General features: G+C 39.5%; 1 protein-coding gene across 1 annotated transcript in view; it reads right to left on the bottom strand.

Moving 5' to 3' along the window:
• The window catches only part of khdrbs2 (KH domain containing, RNA binding, signal transduction associated 2), a 76,073-nt gene that overhangs the window by 30,367 nt on the left and 25,686 nt on the right, over positions 1-20,020 (bottom strand). Inside the window, exons 3-5 of the mRNA XM_085428373.1 lie at positions 15,947-16,063; positions 10,708-10,854; positions 2,029-2,156 (exon numbers count right to left, since the gene is read on the bottom strand). Of these exons, the coding sequence (XP_085284499.1) occupies positions 2,029-2,156; positions 10,708-10,854; positions 15,947-16,063 (392 nt within the window). The remainder of the gene's footprint in view (positions 1-2,028; positions 2,157-10,707; positions 10,855-15,946; positions 16,064-20,020) is intronic.

A 20,020-nucleotide genomic window follows, 5' to 3' on the forward strand; every position in this document is an offset into this window, starting at 1 on the left:
GCTCTGCAAACATGCCTGTGGGATGCAACATGGTTATTTCAAAAATGTGACAGAGCGATGTCATGTCTCCGTTTGCACGATAACACATCTGCCTGAAACCGCTGATTAATGTCAGGCTGCAGGCGGACAGGTATAGTTTTCAAATACAGCAAGTTGTTACTTGACATGCACCGGTGGAGAGCAAGGGCCAAAGGGCTGGGGCAGACATGAGGAATTTAAGGTAGGTTGTTTCTTTATATAAAAGTCTGACTATCCAGCAGCTCAACTTCATGCTCGGTGTAGGGACTGCAGGGAGGATTTAACATTGCAAAGATGCCTATTTTCTGCTAACTTACATTTTTACAGCATGATACAGCTAGGGTATGGCAATTTGTCTTCCTCCAGCTTATTCTTCACTAGCTGGCAACCTATTGTGATCCAAAAATACAGACACTCAAATGGGAATTATTGGTGCATATTTTTAATGGAGATTTACAAAAATCGCTTATCATTGCAGCATAAGGGGAAAATCTGGAAAAGAAAGTGGTGGTACTGGTGGTGAATTGGGAGCGTCCCAATGTTGCTGGTGGATTTTGCTCATATGGATGTGCTGCCAGAAATAGGCCAGGCTTTCATGGCACACTCTACCTGGTTATTCCAGAGGGACTTTCATAGCTCACATAGATTAAGGTCAGTTTGCTCAACAATTAGATAAATAAATAATTCAAAAGGAGACTTATAGAGGGATGCGTGAACGTCTGATCCAATGAAATGCTCTGTAGCATTTATTGTTTCTGCATAGGCTGGCCTACAGGAGCTACGCGGAAAACAATTCACATTTTAAATTTAAAAAAAATGAAAAGAAACCATTAAAAAATATTAAATACAATATGATTAGGAATACTCACAACTGGTTTGCATAAAATACAGAAACATGTACAGGTGAACCAATTAATGTCAAAATTCACCATGAAGGTGGGTGCCTCATTGTTATTTTTTAACACATTTATTTTGTCATTCAGAGCAGGTTAGGTGCTAGGCTCTGTATTACCTGCAAATGCATAAAATTACACATTTTTATTGCATTGACTATTAGACATGAGAGATCTTGTTTTTCTTAAACCAGCCTTAAACCATGACATAGCCCCTGTCATGTTTTACAGAAGAATATAGACTATAGATATGGAATATGGAGTACCAAAAGACCTTTTTGCTGCTGATTTTAAAATCAGTTGTTGTGTAATTTTTCATACCTCAGCCTTTTCTTCCTGTTTCCCTTGTTTAAGAATGGCTTTTTGACAGCTGTGCTTCCATGGTGATGATTTCTAATGAGGTTGGGCGAACAGTAGACGCATATTTCAGGTCCTGTATTCCATCTTTGCTGGATTTTTTGCTATTTCTTAAAGACATGACTTTGAGATACTGTTGCTGTAGATATACCAAGTTTTCAGCAACAAGCTCTTTAGGAATCACTTTGTTGGTGCAAAAATACTATTTTATGCCATTCATGGTAAATTCAAGTATTTTCGGATACTTCAGCTAAAGAAGTTTTAGCAGCAGCCAAGAAGTTACAAAGTAAAAAGTGCCTGAAGCAATTTAGAATTGTTTCTTGTGTAAACATGAGACTGGTTTGGGTGATTTTTTTATGCTTGAATGCTCCATAGGTCAGTATTAAGTGGCCTAACAAACAAGTGGTCAAGTACAAAGTCTGCGCTTAAAAACTGGTAATAAACCAGCCAGTGTCCAAAGGAAAAACTCGGAAAGACCTTCAAACATAAAAGTATAGTTTAAGAAGACTTAAAAAAATGCAGTTCAGAATATAAAGAAATGAAATGTGAGTTTGGCTTTTGCACAGATGTAAGCAAGTAAATTCATAAAAGAGTAGAAATAAAATGAAATGGTTTTAAATATCACACAAGAAACACACCAGTAAAAATGATAAAACACCAAAAATAAAAAATAATTTAAATAAACTAATAATTAGGATGAGAAGTGTCTGTATAAATATTATGTATTTATGTGTGCTTGTGAGTGTAATTAAAACTTTACCTTGTGGTTATTGCGGTTGTTGGTCGTAGACACCTCCCTTGAACACTCCTCCCTCTGCTTGATTCGTCAGAGCCGTTCAACAGGGATAACTCCCGGAGTTGTTCCTGCCTGATCTCGTCATTGTAATCCTGTGGAAACAAAATGCAGCACGTCTCGTAAGAAAACAAAACAGACAAGGTCATTTGTCTTCTGACTGCAACAGATGCTTGCAACAGCAGCAAATGTCATCAAATTAAAATTATCTCGACACCCAAGGGGAGCTTGTGGCTTTGCTGAGCGGTGACTAGCCAGTGAAGAATCTTTTGGTTATGGTTTGACTCAAAACGCAGAGGAAAGATTAGTGGTGGAGAAAAAGGCAATAAATATTTCTCAAATGAGCCGCGGGTTTGTTGGGGAAAGAAGAAAAACTATTTTCCTGTTTAGGTTTCGAAGACTAGTGTTAACTTCCCAGATGGCCTTTAAAAAGAAAAGGTGTCTAACCAAAAAATTTAGGGCAAAATTTATCTTGATGTTGGATGAGGAGAACAGAAACGGGAAATTAAATCAGACAAATATTTTTCTCACTTTAATGCAATACAAAAATAGCCCTTGATTTGTCTGCACACAGACTGTAATTGACACTTTCAACAACTTTGCGTGGAATATCGCTATCTTGCGATTCTGAACCATTTTTCTCAGCCCGCTATCAACATGATATGGATCGCGACACAGCAGATAAGGGAGTGGACAAAACAGCCTTCATTATCTTGTCACTGGTGACAGATAAACAAGTGTGGGGTTTTTTTTTTTTTTACGAAACACTTAAACCGAGTCCACGGGATTCAATACCATGGGCGAAATGTTTCTATAATGACACCAAGGCAGCAACAGATTTCTTTGGCTGTCACTGCTTATGACAGCACATTACGACCGCATGATCTGGTGTCACAGACTAAAAGGAGAGCCCCAAGAAAAATACGTCCTCTCGAACAAACATAAAAACCCAATATATGTTACTATGAGCAGCAATTTCAACTTTTACTCATGAAAGAGCCAATTTGTGGTGTCCATTGTATGTGCACATTTGTCACACTTCACATTCCAACAAATTTTAATATTAGACACTGATAACCCGAATAAAAACAAAATCTACGTTTTAAATCATGATTTTATTTATTAAGGGGGGAAACAGATGTTCAAATTTATGTGGCCCTGTGTAAAAAGGAAATTGCATCCCTTCCCTTCTCCTTGATAAAGAGAAGGGAAGGGATGCAATTTGTCTGACAAAGTGAAGTAGGCTTAAAGTCCTCAAAAAGCAACACATCATGTCATGATTTAAAAAACCCTTAAGAACAGGCTTAGAAACAAATGCATTGACATCTATCAGTCCGTAAAAGGTTACAATCCTTTTCTAAGGGTTGGGACTCAAGTGAACAATGGTGAGAACAATTATCCACAGATGGAGAAAACAGTGGTGAACCTTCCTAGGATTGGTGGGTCTGCCAAAAATACTCCAAGAGCGCTTCAATGACTCATCCAGGAGGTCACAAAAGAGCAGGGAAAAGCATCTAAAGAGCTGCAGGCCTCTTTTCCTCAACAATAAGAAACTGACTGGGCATAAATGGCATCTATGGGAGAGTTCTAAGGAGAAAACCACTGCTGACCAAAAAGAACACAAAGGCTCACATTTGCCAAAAAACATCTTGATGTTCCCCAAGACGTGAAAATGTTCTGTGTACTGATGAGATAAAAGCTGAATTTCTTTGGGAGGTTTTAGACCCGTTACATCTGCTGCAAAACTAACAGAGTTTTTCATAAAAAACTCTGTGGTAGTGTGATGGTAGTGTCTGGGGCTGCTTTGCTGCTTGGTGATGGAACCATGAATTCTGCTCTCTACTCCTGAAGGAGAATGTCCGTCTACCAGTTTGTACCTGAAGCTCAAGCTCACTTGGGTTATGCAGCTGGACAATGAACCAAAAAATTTCAAAAACAAAACCAGAATTAAGTTTTTTTGAGTGGCCTAGACAAATTTCAGACTCAAATCACATTGAGATGCTCTGGTATGACCGTAAACAGGCTCCTAATGTTGGAAAGCCCTAAATGTGGCTGAATTAAAGCAATTTGGCAAAGAAGAGTGGGCCAAAATTCCTCCACAATAATGTGACTCATTGCCAGTTATCACATGCTTGATTACAGTTTTTGCTGCCAAGGGTGGCATCAGCAGTTATTATGTTTAGGGGACAATCAATGCAAGTTATCATTTACAACAATGTTAAATAAATATAAAAATGGTTTAAAAATGCAATTTTTTATTTCTATTTTCAAAGTCATCTGTTTTTTTTGTCATGGGCGGGTGGACAAAGGAGCCAGAGGCACAGGTTCAATACCCCTGACGTGGAGTTTAGTCCTTTCCTACCTACAGGCCAGGCTTATGGATCACATCACATTTAGTCATGAGGATATTACAAGACATCCTTTACCCACTCTGTGATTTGCATAGTTAGGACTGAATGTAATCAGATCTTCAACAAAAGCTTATTATTAGATTAAACTAATTCTGTGTGAACACAAAAAAATCTGAACTCATTAACTGTCTAAATGTGTGAAATGTAACCCTTTTTGCAGACTTGTTATCAGTCGTCAGTTTTAGCAGACAAATCTGCAATCACGCTCTTCTTTAATTTATTCATAATTTTCCTCAGGATCAAATTTTTCAGCCACATATTGTCGAAGGATTTGCAGCACACACTGTTCATTTTTCAAACCATAGAAAGAATATCTAAAAACAAGAGGTTAGTGTCTCTCTACTTAAATTGTCTTCTCCTTCTTTACATGTCTGACCTTCACTGTTTCTTAAGAAGTTAATGGAGCATGATTTTGAGGTGGAAAAAAAGAGAAATTTTTATCATTGTTATAGTGAGCAACCTTGATTCGGTGAATGTGAACACATTCGATACTGTTGCAGCAAAACTGAGCATTCATTAAACTGCAGCATGTCAGACATGTCTTCATTTACAATAACAGGCTGTGTGTCATGCACAGGCCATATGATGAACAGATTATAAAGACTGAAAACACTGACACCAACATACCGTGAAAGAAGAAAATGAAACCATGGTGGTGGACATGTGACAGACTGTGCACGTTCTTATAATGAACAAATAAGGCCTACAGCATTCTGTTTAATTCAAGGAGACTGGCAGAGCTCTTAATAAGAAATCTGGCAGCTCATTCAAAGCTCAACAAACCTGCCAGAGCTTGTGAAAGTAGACTGTTGACAAAGGTGTTAACATGAGTATACAGAGATAAAGCCCAAGCTGAGGCTTCTCGAGCCAGATTGTTTGCACACTGTGATTAATTCTGACCATGCATGACCTTGTACACATGCAATGCCCTTCACAGAGCTTAAGTTAGACTTACAGAGGTCAACACATGAAGTGCAGTGTTACCAATCATTGTGATGTTTGCGTCTGCCAGCTATTTGTCTCTGTGGCCAGAAAATAACAAGTCAAATTAATTTGGCATTCTTCAATCATCAGCTTTATTATAAGTGACGCTGTCATGTCAGATCACCTTTGACACCTGCGGCAGTATTGAACAAGGTAAATACATTTATCCAACAAAAACATCATATTAAAAGACATGAACAAACCAAAGAAAATGGATCAGTCTTAGCTTTTGAATAAATCGTGTGACATTTGTTGGATTACAGTGATTATATAAGATTGTTTTGTTTCCCAACATAATGCATTTAAGGGGTAGAGTCGTGCTATTAGTGCTATTATTGTGTTTGAAGAATCAAAAAGCTGTGTACTCAGAGACTCACTGGATTCGTAGAAATGTCTGGCAGTGTGAATGTATGTATTTGAATTTGAAGGTGTTAACAAAATCTATGTTTAAATGTGGGTGCTATGCATCAGGTAAACTATGCCAGTACCAGGCTGGACCCTCAGAACTGCCTTCATTCTTTGTGGTATAGATTCAAAACAGTGCTAGAAACGTTCCTCTGATGTTGGTTCATCTTGACGTGATAAAAACATGCAGATTTATCAGCTCCACATTCATGATGTGAATCTTCTGTTCCACCACATCCCAAACGTGCTTTGTTGAACTGAGATCTGGTGACTGTGGAAGCCATTTGAGTACAGTGAACTCCCTGAGATGTTTAAGAAACCAGTTTGAGATTATTTAAGCTTTGTGACATGGTGTGTTAACCTGCTGGAAGCAACTTGACTTAGTGTTAAGAAATATATTCTAAAACACTTCTTCAGTAAAGACTCAGAGAAGAGAAACACACAGAACTTCTTGCTAGCAAGGGCAGTCTCCAGAACTGAGACTCGCGCTGAGAAACTGCCCCGGTCTTTATTTATACTTCAGTGAGCGTTTGTTCCTTACATTGGAATGTGGAGGTGTACGTGTGTGTGTATGTGACCCCATAAACGACTTCCCTTAACCTGCTGGTCTGGAAAATCCAACAGTTCATCTATATGTAAAGAAGGCACTTAGACTAAAACTGACATAGCTACGTTAATCCTACCGTAAAACAATAAGACAAGGTACGACCTCTCCCATGCTCCTAGGATGTGGGGGTGAACACCCTGGAATGTTACAGACCTCCTAGGATGAGACATTCTTTCAATATGCCACCAACTATATACTTCTACACACAAATGATTACATGCAGTATTCTACCATATGCAAACTTATATCATTAAAAGATTATACTGACTACTAAGTACAATTTTCCTATTAACACTTAGTTATACTAAGACTCAGAAGATGGGTGCACTGTGGTCATAAGGGCATGGACATAGTCAGGTATGGTGTGGCATTTGAATTATATTCAGGTGGTACTGAGGAGCCCAAAGTGCGCCAGTGAATTATCCCTCCCATATATCCTCGAGTATAATCTGAACTGTTGATACAGGGCAGGATGGATCATGTTGTTTGCACAAAATTCTGACCTCACCATCCAAATGCTGCAGCAGAAATTGAGACTCATTAAACCAGGCAATATTTTGACTGGTTTGATAAACAACCATGTCACATTCAAAGTCACCTTTCTTCCCCATTCCGATGCTCAGTTTGAAAGTCGGCAGCTTGTCTTGCCAATGTTCACATGACTAAATGCTTTGACTTGTTCCCATGTTACTGGCTGGTTAGACACTTGCATTACCAAGCGGCTGAAAGGTGTATCTAACAAAGAGTGGGGAATAGACTGCCTCAGGAAAAGTGCTCAGACATATCTTGTCCTCTGTACTAGATAAAAGACTTCATATTTTTTGCACACCAGTTGTATATAATACAATGATAAGCTCTATTAAAGAATCAAATTCTAACTAATGCATCTTTTTTTTAAAGATCTTTCTTTACAGTAATTTGACATTCAGCATGGGTCCCTATGTAGTTAATTATACTAACAACCAATCCAAGAAACCTGTGATGCAAGTTTTGGTTAATGTGTCACCTGGTGCCACATCGTAATATTTTACTGCTAATAGATTTTATTATTTTATAGTTTTCATGTTTTTATTTTGGTATGATATTTGTATGTTTTCTGAAACTTTTTGGGGGGTTGTCTAACGTCCTTCCAGCATCTACCAAATGAATGCAATGAGGCACACTTGCCCTGTCAACCATGTTTAAAAATGAAGACAAGAGAGCGCCACAACAAAGCAAGGAAAAAAAGATGGGCAAAGGCACCCAGGGCTGGGAGGCCATGGAGTTGTTTTCTTGGGATGAATGCCTGGCACAGAGAAGGAGTGAGCTCTGGCAATAGCAGGAGACTCGGCAAAGAGAGACCAAAGAGACAAGTGAAGATGAGAAGGACCGAGTAAACTTCTGCTATACTGCTGGGAGTGTGCTCTTGAGAGACTGTTGTGGCTTTGGGGTTTTTCTTTTTTTTCCCCATTTTTCAGCTGCCAAGTTTCTTAGGAGATGGATATTTTAGGGCTTTTTTTAAAAAAAGGAAAAAAAATTAAAGGAACATTTTGAAAACACATCAGATCTCAATGGGAAAAAACATGCTGGGTGCTATAATGATATGGGGTGGGATGTGTTAGAAACAGAAGGATGCTGCATCATTTGATAGAAATATGATGTATTAACCTATAGAAGGAAATTTCATTGCAGCAACTCAAAATAATACTCAGTAGTTTGTGTGCCCCCCCACGTGCTTGTATAGATGCCTGACAAAGCGTGGGCATGTTCCTGATGATGTGGTCCTTTGATCTTCTACCAGATCTGGACCACAGCATCACTGAGCTTCCAGATAGTCTGATGCACAACCTGGCAATGTTGGTTGGACGGAAACATAATGTTCCAGATTTGTACTATTGGATTCATGTTAGGCAGGCACAATCAATGGTATAATTCCTTCATTCTCCAGGAACTGCCTGGATACTCTGGCATTAGGAGGAACCCAGCAACTATAGCACCAGCATATGGTCTGACAATAGGTCCCTGACAACAGTCAGGGTGCCGTTGCCTAGCCTGTAGCGGTCTGTGGATCTCTCCATGGATGTGCCTCCCCAGACCATCACTGATCCACAAAAAACTGGGCATGCTGAACAATGACAACATAAAGTTTTCCATTGCTTCTCCAGGCCCTTTCATGACTCTCACATGTGCACAAGGTGAATCTGATCTCATCTGTGAAAAGCACAGGGCACCAGTGGTGGACCTGCCAATTCTGGTATTTTATGGCAAAGGCCAATCTGCTCCCATAGTATTGAGCAGTGAGCACAGAGCTCATTAGACGACGTCTGGGCCTCTGGCCTCCCTCATGAAAGTTGCTTGTGTTTGTTTGGTTAGAGGCATTCATACCAGTGGCCTGCTAGAGTTCATTTTGTAGTGCTCTGGCACTGTGCATCCTGTTCTACTATAGTTGTGTCTTTAAAGACAGCATTGCTAAGCTTGGTTTCTTTACTTGGTTTCGGCTACTAGACACTGCTCAGCTCACTCTGGGTCCACAAAGGCTTCATCCAACTTTTCTTTCACATATGCATGAGTACACCGCAAATACACCTGTAACCATATGTTGCTTTTCACGATTTATCAGAGCACGTCTCTGACAACATGTTTTACAATGCAGCTCCTAATGCATTATGCAGCAATTAAAAAAAAAATAGCAGGACATGTATATGCCACTCCTCACCTGAGGCGTGAAACATCTGTCACTACTACTACTGACAGATGCCTGCTGTGTTGCATTATGTGCAGTTTATTTGCAAAATCCTAATAATATTCCCGAGGCAGCGGACATGTGCTCTGAAATTGGTACTAAAGTTTTTTTAATGTGATTTTATTGTCATGTGGAGAAGGTGTAAGCTGAATTTTGATGTTGCCTACCTTACTGCGTTGTGTTTTTTTCAAATTTCAGTAAATACGGGGTTTATTTTTCTAACTCAGCGTGAAATTAGTGTTGGAAATGTCTGATTAACTAGCAACATTTAACAGTTTTCTTAATCTTGCATTCATTTTGGATTAAAGGAGCATTTTTGTTAACATCCACCTGCCCAAAATGTACTTCCACGGTAATCATTTTCGGATTACTGCAATTAAAAGCTTCTTTCCCAGGTCATTTTGCAGACAAATCTTTACAAAAGATCTAAAATAACTAACCTAAAATCTCTGAATGAGTGGATATATTAAAAAACAACTAGTCCTATATCACGGCTGGTCCTGTGTACACACTGATTAGCATCAAATAATGCAGTTTACTAAAAAAAAGTAAGAGGGGTCCTTTTTTAGAAGAGATTACTGAGTTTCTCACAGGTGCAAAAATAGGAAACTAAGGGGGAAAAGGCTTAGAAAAGCAGGTTTAAACATAAGCTGCTAAAGGTTCAACTAATTGCTTTGCATGCAACACTTTACAGCACGGGTAAGTTCTCGTGGTTGTTTTGCACCACTTGGTAATGAGTCACATGTTCACAAGTTTGTGTTAGGAGCAGCAAGAATGCACCAAGGAACTGAAAGTGGTAAAATTGTTCCCATCAGTTTTCCCTTTCACCAGCCAACAAACACATAAATAGATTCTCTTGGCTTTTAGCTTAACTTCTGATGGAGTGTTTAACCACTGTTTTCGAGCATTCTCCCTAAAAGCGTGCACACAGAAACATCAGGAGCGGATCTATAATCAGGTACTTCCCTACTGTTTTTTGGCAGACTTTGTGAAGTCATTAGTAGCTGCTTTTGTTCAGTGCGGTATCATCATCCTCCTGGCCCACCAAGACAAAATTCTTGCATGAATATTGGTTCAGTATAGCAAGAAGCATGAACTTCATAAAGCAGACTCATGCAGCACAGCTCCTCTATTAGACTTGTCACATTTGCAAAGCTTGATTAATATTTACAGCTTAAACTCAGCGAGAGTACACAACATGCACATTAATTATTGCTAAGTTCTCCAGGCTAGGTTGCTGGAGTCTTGGAAGTTGTTCCATACTGCACTTTAATTGCTGAATACATTATTTTTCATTTGTAACTAAGGGCATGTAGTGTCGAACGGTAGTTGTAATGCAGAGAAAAGCTTCACGCTCGTATCTTCCTCTTATTTAAACAAACCCCCGATACTGTAAACTCAGTACTGCTGCATGCTAATAAGGGTGATGAAGAAATGGTCAAGTCAGCAGTAAATTCCTACAGGACGGTGTAGGAATAAAAATTACAAAGAAAAATCGTGTAAAGTATTAAACTTACTGGTACTAGGAATTTCTTTATCTCCTCCAAGGCGTGACTCATGCGGGAATAGGCCTCTCCAGGTGGAGCAAAGACCTCAATTAAAACGTGCAGATCGTTACTCAGATGGGCGTATTTGGCCTCCCCGCTTTTCCTTAATTCTTCTTCCTGTAAAAAATAGAAGAGGAAGGGAAGTTTTTTGTGTGTTTTTTTTAGAAATTCACCAAATTAATATCTTTAATATAAATGTTTAATTTGAATAAATCAAGGCGCCATTTATCCTCCCTACAGATGCTGCACATCTGTAAACTGCTTTGGAACGCCACCTCCACCCCAGCTCCTCCTTTTCATGCTTTTTATGTCTTATCTATTGTCACTGATCAGTTCTGTGCCGGGGGCTTCCCATCATTCTCCCTGCCTCAAGCTCCTCGTGTATGCAGATGGAAAAGGGCGGGGAGGTGTGCTCTCCCCGCATTATGCTTTCCACGTCTGCACATGCCAGGCGCGAAGGGGGTCCCTGAACAGAGTCATGCCGCCAGATATCATTTACTTCATGTTGAAGAATGGTCTTTTTATTGTAGTGGTCTTGACTGAAAGAGCACAATACAAGCTTCGGGTTAACACATAGTAATTGCACTACTGCATAAATTGCTGGATTATCAAAGAGCTGTTTGATTAATTATTAATTTTGATATCAGTTTTTTGTTATGTGTTTATTGCAGATTTCAGGGTGGTTGAGGAGCAGGTGTACTAAGCAGGCAGACAGAGTGAGGTCTCCTGGTGGACAGGTGAGGCATTAACCTTTCAATAAATATTCTGAGATGGAAGAGAAAGGTAATGGATTGCCAGAGGAAAATATCCATCAAAATTAAGTTAAATGGGAAAATGAACAAATGCTTGCTGAAGCTATCACACTGATTTCCATTCTTGCTAGAATTCCAGCTGGATGCTTTTCTAGTAGTCATTTCCCCTATCATTGTTAATATTTGGTAAAAGCTGTGGGATATGGAAGTGAGTTTTTGTCAGCTTATGGAGAAAGTCATGCCAGGGAAATAATAACAACCACTGCTTTAAAGCAACGCAGCACTGCACATTTAGCAAAGATGCAGGGCAAAAAGAAAGAATTTCAGGAGAGAAAGTTCAGTTTGGATAGGGCACACTGCGCTGATCTCAATCTTACATTGTGCACCGAAGTAAACATGTTTTCAATACAGACTCCCACACAAAACTCCTCCAGACTCTGTTCACAGGAGCACCTTTAATTCTTCACCCGGGCCCTGCAGAGACCTGCCTTAGGCTTCACACTGACATTAACGGCTTAAAAGATCTGCAGTATAGCTCGGGGCAAGTGGTAACTGTGTTTTAAAAGGAGCGTTAAATCAATTCCACATTTAACAAATAATCAGAAGTGATGTGAGGCCTTTTTTCTACTTGTACTAGTTACAAACGCAGCGGCTGCATTCTGAACAATGTACAGAATATTCAGTCATGTCAGAATAAAGACTGACTAAGGATTTTTTTTTAAACCTGTTTTCATTCATCCTTCGCTGCAACAGTTGGGTATTGAGTGCTTTTCTCAAGGACACCTTGATGGTGGCTGTTAAGAGAAGTGAGAGTGCCACTCATGCACTTTACTTTATCAGCCAATCTGGGGCTTCAAACTTTTGTCCTTGCATCACAGAGCCGATGCCTTCCCTCTGGGAGAAGCCGGCTTTAATTAAAAATTTCTCCCAAGATGTCATCATTTTTCACTTTCTCTGTCAGCGAGCCTAGGTTATTGTGTATCTGATCAAAACATGCATGTGGGCAGACCAATCTGTCTGCAAGCTGGTACAGTAATTTGTCCCTGAAACGCTAGATAGCGTGACTGCCTGCTTAATTGAAGCTATTGTGTGGTTCACTGCTGTAAGGATTATATGTTGTGTATATAAACAATATTCTGTCCTGCCTGCGGTGTTAACCTTGACTACCAGGAAATAGTCTGGAACCAGAGAGGTGAAATAAGGACTTTTCAACTCTATGATTAAGCACCACATAAACTCTTACTTGTACACGAAGTGTAATATTGAGCATATGGTTTAATATTAGCTTGTGAGGTGCTCTTGTGAAAATGTTCCCAGCCTACCCTCCTTACCCTACTGCTGGGCTGATGCTTCTAAATGTGGAACTGGATAAGGTGGCAGAAATGTGTGTAGGCAATGTGCTTTTGAATGTAATAGGGCTTTGGCGGCGTCTGCTCGACACTGCCTTGTGGCCAGATGCCTTGAAAGGCTGCCAGCCTTTCACTCAGGACCTCTGGGAGCCAGTCTCATCACAGAATGCCTCAGACTTGCCTAGACCGTACACAAAATCAATACCCCTCAGATAACACCAAGCAAAATCAGATCATTATGTAGCCATTGTTGGTAAGAGTCAACTGTTAAGAGTCTATTATTGTCCTGTGTGCTGGGTGAATACAGCCGGGGACTTTATAAGGACAAGGACTAGAAAAACAACACGTGTCTTCCTCAAGATGAATTTCCATGTCAGCGACATAGCAGGGGACATAGTAAACATTAAAATTGCCGCTTGCTCAGTATAACAATCTCAGCAAAGCATGCAGGTAAATGAACTGTTATGTTGCTGACAGTTTGACTGTTATTAACATTTTAGTGCCTCTTTACTTAATTTAGCACACCAAAGACAAGTTAATGTAGCACATGAGCAAACTCAATGGACTTAGTGGCAGTAAGCCAAAATTGTAAATGAACTCCTGCACCAGCCAAGGTACATCCAAGAATTAGATGGTGCAAAAAAAATATCCTCATCTCAGTGCCTTCAAAAGGAAGACTTTCCATCTCACCATTAGGTCCATAAAAGGTCACTTTTATTGTATTAATTTCTATTTACAATACAAAGTTTAAACACTTATTACTTAGTCTCAGTTATTCAGTTATATAAATTTTCTGTAACTGATATTTGGTATTATCACACAGAAAATGACTGATTTCATCTATTCTGCAGATAATCTCAATCTATTTGGTCCATTTTAAAAAAAAATGTGTTTGCATGTATAGCATTAATATTGATCTTGGTAAAATAAATATTAATAACTGCATGTGTCTTGTATTAATAATGCTGTTTCCAGACATGTACTGCAGAGCTGAACATATCTAGACATTACCTGACTCGAGGTGCATGTGAGAATCATAACGTCTAATGCAGCCAGACTGGACGTTAGCCTCTCAGCTCTCTAATAAAAACACTGTGTGATGTTAGACTGTGCTGATGTGCGAATAGAGCAGCTAACTGTCTGGTGCATTCATCTCCAGCAGGTGACCATCACGTGTGCACGCTCTATCCTGACAGCTTGTCTAAATCACACTACTGAGTTTTTTTAAAATGGTAGGACTCTGTGTGAAACAGGCTATTTTCTGCTGCGTGTTATCTTAAAAGAAAGTGTGAAAAAAAAATCAAACTTGTTCATGTCTAAAAACAGAAGCTTCTTTAGTTTGGGCATACATGGCTAAGTACATATCAAGATCATCCTAAAACTCCTATACTGAAAATCTAAGGGTCACAGCATAACTTCAGCTGGACATGCTTAAATTATTTTAAGCATCAGTCTGTGTGTATGTAGATGCAAGTATATGATCTAAAGGCTGCGTAATACACGTATTCATAACCTTAATCAGAACAGTTATTAAATGGACTGTATATAATTTACACAGATGAACATTAGAACAGATTTGTTTGAGGGGTTTAAGTCTCTCTGGTCCTGCGATTACGTTATTGATGATAACATAATTACATAATCATATGTAATTAATTAAACATAATTACATTTACTGTTCCAGTGGCATTTATTGGAAGTTCATGTTTTTATCTTTCTGTTAAATATCAACAGAATCCAAATCACTTTTATTGTGTACACACAAAAGAAATTGATCTCCCGTTTCTTTGCTGCACTCAATGGACTTAACACAATAGACAAACAGACAATAACAATACGTGTTCTTCTTTGAGGACTTGACAGTATGTATGTAGTATATAGAATATACAACATACAGTATATACAGCGTGCTTTTGTAGCAGGTATGGTGGCTGTTTAGTACAGACACCATGTGAGCGATTTAAGTGTTGATCAGAGTGACAGCCTGTGGAAAGAAACTGTACAGACGTCTGGTTGTTTTGGTGCTCAGTGCTCTGCAGCACCAATCAGAGGGGAAGAGTTGGAGGTGGCCGTGTTCAGGGTGTGCTCATTTCCTGATTCTGGATTTTTTTTTATAAGCCCTGAATGGAGGGCAAGGTGACACTGGTGATTTTTTTCTGCAGTCCTGACTGTCCGTTGTAGTGTGTTCTTGTCCTGCTTTGTGGGTGATCCAAACTAAACAGTGATGTATGTGCTGAAAACCCCTGCTGCTAAGTGCTCCTCCATGTTCACAGGTTGTTCTCTAACTATGCCTGTCTGCTATATGTTCCTGAGGAAGTGCTCTCCAAAGACACTTAAGAACTTGTTTTTGCACATAACTGCGAGCTGCAAACAAAGCTATGGGAATGCTGACAGTGAAAGGAAACAGCAGTGTTGGACAGCCAAACTTTATGCAGCATGCTATAAGCTACACGAGTTCAATAAACCTGAAGAAAGCTGTAAATTCGAATAACAAATGTCTTGTAAAAAAAGAGGGAAAAAAGTGTAAAAAATGAAATCAGTTAAAGCCTCTGTAAAGTTGCTCCAACAGCCTTTGCACTGTTTTGCCCTCAATATGTACTCGATGTATTGAAATGCAGCTCTAGTTTCACCAAAGAGGCGATAAGGCTGAAAGTCTTTTGTCATGTCTGAATGTCTGAATCAGAGGCTACAGTAATAATAGCAATGTAACTCTAGAGCAGCACAGTGCGACCTGTTATGAGCGTGAATACCAGATCCAGCAGGCTGTCTGTGTACACGCTCGGATAAGTTTGGCTCCAGGGGACCACATGTCAGCAGAATAAATGACTTTGGCAAAGAGATTCATTACTTTGCCTTCATAATTGACGATTACAGAATATGCTATTAAACAACACAGAAAAACATTCCCATTTTTCGCCTACATATGTTTGTCAAGTGAAAGCTATTAATTTTATTCTGGGTGTTATTCATCTCAGTTACTGCTCAGATGGTGTTGGTTAAAATATTCCACTGTGCTTTTGGTAGGATTTCAAGAGCTTTGTCTTTGTAAATATTTATCTTTGATCAGCCAAACAGCTATATCTCAGCACCAATCGATAGACGCCTTACCTTGTCTTTATCTCTCATGGACCCTTTGCCAAGGATGGACATCTTCACTCCTGTCTCCTCTTGTAATCGTTTCATAGAATTTCCCCGTGGTCCCAGCAGCTTCCCTACAAAATTAAACTATGCAAGAGGAGAATAATGGCAATGAGAGACCTTATCAGAGTGTCCTGCATACCTAAGAAGAGAATTAATAGTTAAAAAGCTGATTTATATTTCCATATAACTGTTTTCTAAGCATCCTCTCTTTTTACGTGCTGCATGTAAAAGGGATTTGATCTTTTCAGAGAAAAGGTTAACCATGAAAGATCACCGCTGGCCATTAGTTATCTATTATCGATATAACCTCACATTCCACTGATCATTTATCATGTGAGAAAAAGCTGAAATGTAGCCTGTAATAAATCAATATAATGGTGCTCTGTGTGTAGCACATTAAAGGTAAATGCAACTCTCATCTTCATTCCAGCATATGTGTCTGTCCTGTGCTTGCTCCATGCCCTCGATAGTCATGCGTCTTAGTGGCGTTTAGGGTCATCGAAGTCATGCTAAGAGAAAGGAAACGAATGGGAACATGGACTCAAACCAATAATATTCCTGAGACTGTTCCAGAGGTCAGTGCTGAGATAAAGTCAGAAATAATGACTTTCTTCCCAGTGGGAAATTAAGTAATACTATCCTGATGACAAACTATTAGATTAAAGCCTTGGGGCTATCATTTCCCTCTTACTGTGCACCAGCTAGTGTTCATACTGAGAAAAGTAACTCTGGGTAGCCACAACACTGCTGAGATTACCAGTTATTAAAAGGTAAAACTCATAACGCGACTGCAGTGAGTCTGGCAGTTTTTGAAAACATGGGTGGGGATGACTATTAACACTACTTAACACACAATTTTTAATTGTTAAAAAACCCAGCTTCGACTTTCAAATGTTTCCTGTTAGGTGAGATTAAAAGTAGACCACCTCCAGAGTTGAACAGGTGGTCAGCCGCCTACTGCAACACACTCTGTCCAGCCCTAAAATGACATTAACCTTTTCACAAAGCAGGTTCTCCTACCGTGAGAAGAGCTCATAACCTTACTGCCAGCTGTGTGCAGCTGCTGCAACGCAACTCCAATAACTGCTCGCTCAGCTTATTCAACCTAAAGTGTCCCGTCAATTTATGAAACAGACACTAATTTTCCATCTATCTTGTGCCGGGCTGACTTATTTTAATGAACATCATTAACACCACAAGTGAATGCCACAACCAGGATTTTGAGGCGCCAGGGGATGTGTATATGAAGAAAAAAAAATCTGCTGTCCTTGCCTGTCCTCTGATCTGAATGATTAAGGCGCCTTTGTGGATGCCTTTCTTCAGCTGCTTTGACAGGACTATCCTATAGCTGGCAGGGAGCTGGAGAGCAGATGGTCGTTGTGGCTACATCGGGAAGCCGCTCGCTGGGTGGTAGGAGAAGAGTGGCCTGTTTTCATTAAGCTAATGAATGTCTGGAGCCATTCTGCTGCTCCATGGTGAGCAATTTGAGCTTCGGAAAGGGGTATGGTTCAGTGTTAAATGAGGTTTGAAATGATTCTATATACCCCCTATAGTCTTAACACTGATAAGTGTGCAGATATTAGAAGGAAGGGTGTTGTGCATGCAACAATTAAGCGCAAAGACATTTCAAACATTGAACAAATACTCGATGATAAAATGGCTGGAATGAAACCCTTGTTTGTACTGTATGCTGTATTGCACACTCTGGGTCTTCTTTTTCTTTTCTTCTGAAAACCAAATTTTAATGTTTTGGTCTCCATACTGATTCTAAAATACGAAGCTCTGCGCTGTGTAACCTTACAAGTTCACAGGGTATAATGAAAAAGGTGAAGATTGAGTTGGACACAGCTTACAAATGTAGCTGAATAAAGCACTTTTCAAAAGCACCTCAGTGTGTCTGTTTCGTGGTTGTGCTTCCTTCAGTGGCCTGCATCTGCAAACAAACAGTCTGAAGACACGTGTGTAGCATTGTTTTTTAACTGGTTTGCCTTTTGTAATGGCATCTCAGTATTTGCAGCATGTTTCATTGTGTTGCAAATGCGCTGTCAAACTGATGAATGTACGTCTCAGCCGTCTTGTGTTTTGCCTATTTGCATACATTTTTCTAAAGGAGAACTCCATCAAGAATTAATCCAACAGAGGTGTGTGAGCAAACAACAAAGTTCTGTGTGGCTCCACAAGGTGCTACAGTTAATAAGGCACCTCACTAGAGAGAAATGCCTGTGAGTTTTCATTTAAAAAAAGGGGTTATTTTCTGTTCACACTTTTTGGTTGTTGTGTTTGCATTCACACCAAATGTGAAAGCTGCCTTCATCAGTGACTGAGACCTGACATTGGATTCTTCGTCACCTTTGCAGACTTGTAAATCAAAGGATGAAAATGTGTGAACCAAGAGTGATCCCAAACATGGAAAACTTGGAAGCAACGGGAAATTATATGCACTGTATTAGTTTAATCCTGGTGAGCTGCACAACTTAATGTCTCCAGCTTGACAACTACCAAATCCTGTAGAAAAGGTTTTGTAATTTTAAAGCATCACATTTAAATGAATGAATGAGTGAATGAATGAATTAGAAGGTCTGATTATATGGGGAATACCACATATGTACATTATTCATAACAATACTGCCACTGTTGTCTATAAGGGGCTGGACTGATTTGGTGAAATCACTCCTGCTGGCTTTTGCCTTTTATGTTTTTTTTATGACGTCCTATGTTTCCTACAATGCTGAGATCTTTGTACACTTAAAACAGACCCATTTGTGAGTACAGACCAAAGGTCTTTTTTCCATACATTCAAAAAATAATGACACTTTGAAAATACATTACAAGTTCATTTTTATGCTCCTAAATTTAAAGTAATAAATGTGATTATATGAGAAAAGCTAAATAAAAGGCAAACATCAAAGGAGGCACTCAGCGCCCTCCTGATGTTTCCCCTCATATTTATTTATTAATTTTATATATTTTTAAGTGCTAAAGCAGCTTGTTTCCATTCTTCAGTATAAGGTCAGTTCCAAGGGAAGAATACTGACATTTTGCACCTTGTCGAACCACTGTGGCATTGCATATCTAATAACAAAACAACTTTTTAGCTTTCAGGTTGGAAAATTTGTTGCCCTTTTATGCAGTGCACTGGGGCCAGTCAAGATCAGCAGATGTCCTGAGGGCACTCACTGCCAGGTTAGTGAGCTGTGGTACTGGGGAAGTCCAGGTCCTCTCTGATAGGAGGATTAAAGCTTTAGGTAGAGGTTTATGCTTTAATGACAGCTTGGGATGACTGGGCTGCGAGCGTGTCAGATGAGTGTGTCCTATCAGCCCCACGGACATTAAAGGAAGCAGATGAGTGGTTGTTTGGGGAGCAGTGTGGCAAGGGGAGGACACCTGGTGAGCTTTTCAGAAGGGCAACACAGTCAAAAGCCAGACGTGTTGAACAGAGGTTGTCTGTAAATGTTAATGCTAATCAGTCATTTCTGTCGTGTATCTACAACTTTTGTCTAAAAAATGAATAAAAAAAGAAAAAACATAGATACAGACCGTCTTTAGGTGACATGAGACATGTGATACAAGTCATACTTCAAGCTGGATTTTCTAAATATTTACAGTGAAATACTTGGACTAGTTCATCACAATAGAAATGCAATATTTTCCATTCATATATATAAATTCTGGAATGTGAAATAAACAACATGCTGCGATCTAAAAGACAGCTGAGAAACAAAGTCATTGACATCTAACTGTGTGGAAAGGGTTACAAAGTCATTTCTAAAGCTTTGAGGACTCCAGAGAACCACAGTGAGAGCCATTATCCACAAATGGAAAACAACTGGAACAGTGGTAAAGCTTCCCAGGAGTTGCCGGCCTACCAAAATTAATCCAAGAGTGCACTGACGACAGTCAAACATGGTGGTGGTAGCATGATGGTGTGGGGCTGGACGACTTGCTGTTATTGATGGAACCATGAATTCTGCTCTCTACCTCAAAATCCTGAAGGACAACTTCCAGCTATCAGTTTGTGCCCTGCACAATGATACAAAACAT

The sequence above is a fragment of the Rhamphochromis longiceps genome, linkage group LG13, assembly GCF_057381845.1.
Source record: "Rhamphochromis longiceps isolate RC_006_pf linkage group LG13, R_longiceps_female_GT1.1, whole genome shotgun sequence".
Classification (NCBI taxonomy): Eukaryota; Metazoa; Chordata; class Actinopteri; order Cichliformes; family Cichlidae; genus Rhamphochromis; species Rhamphochromis longiceps.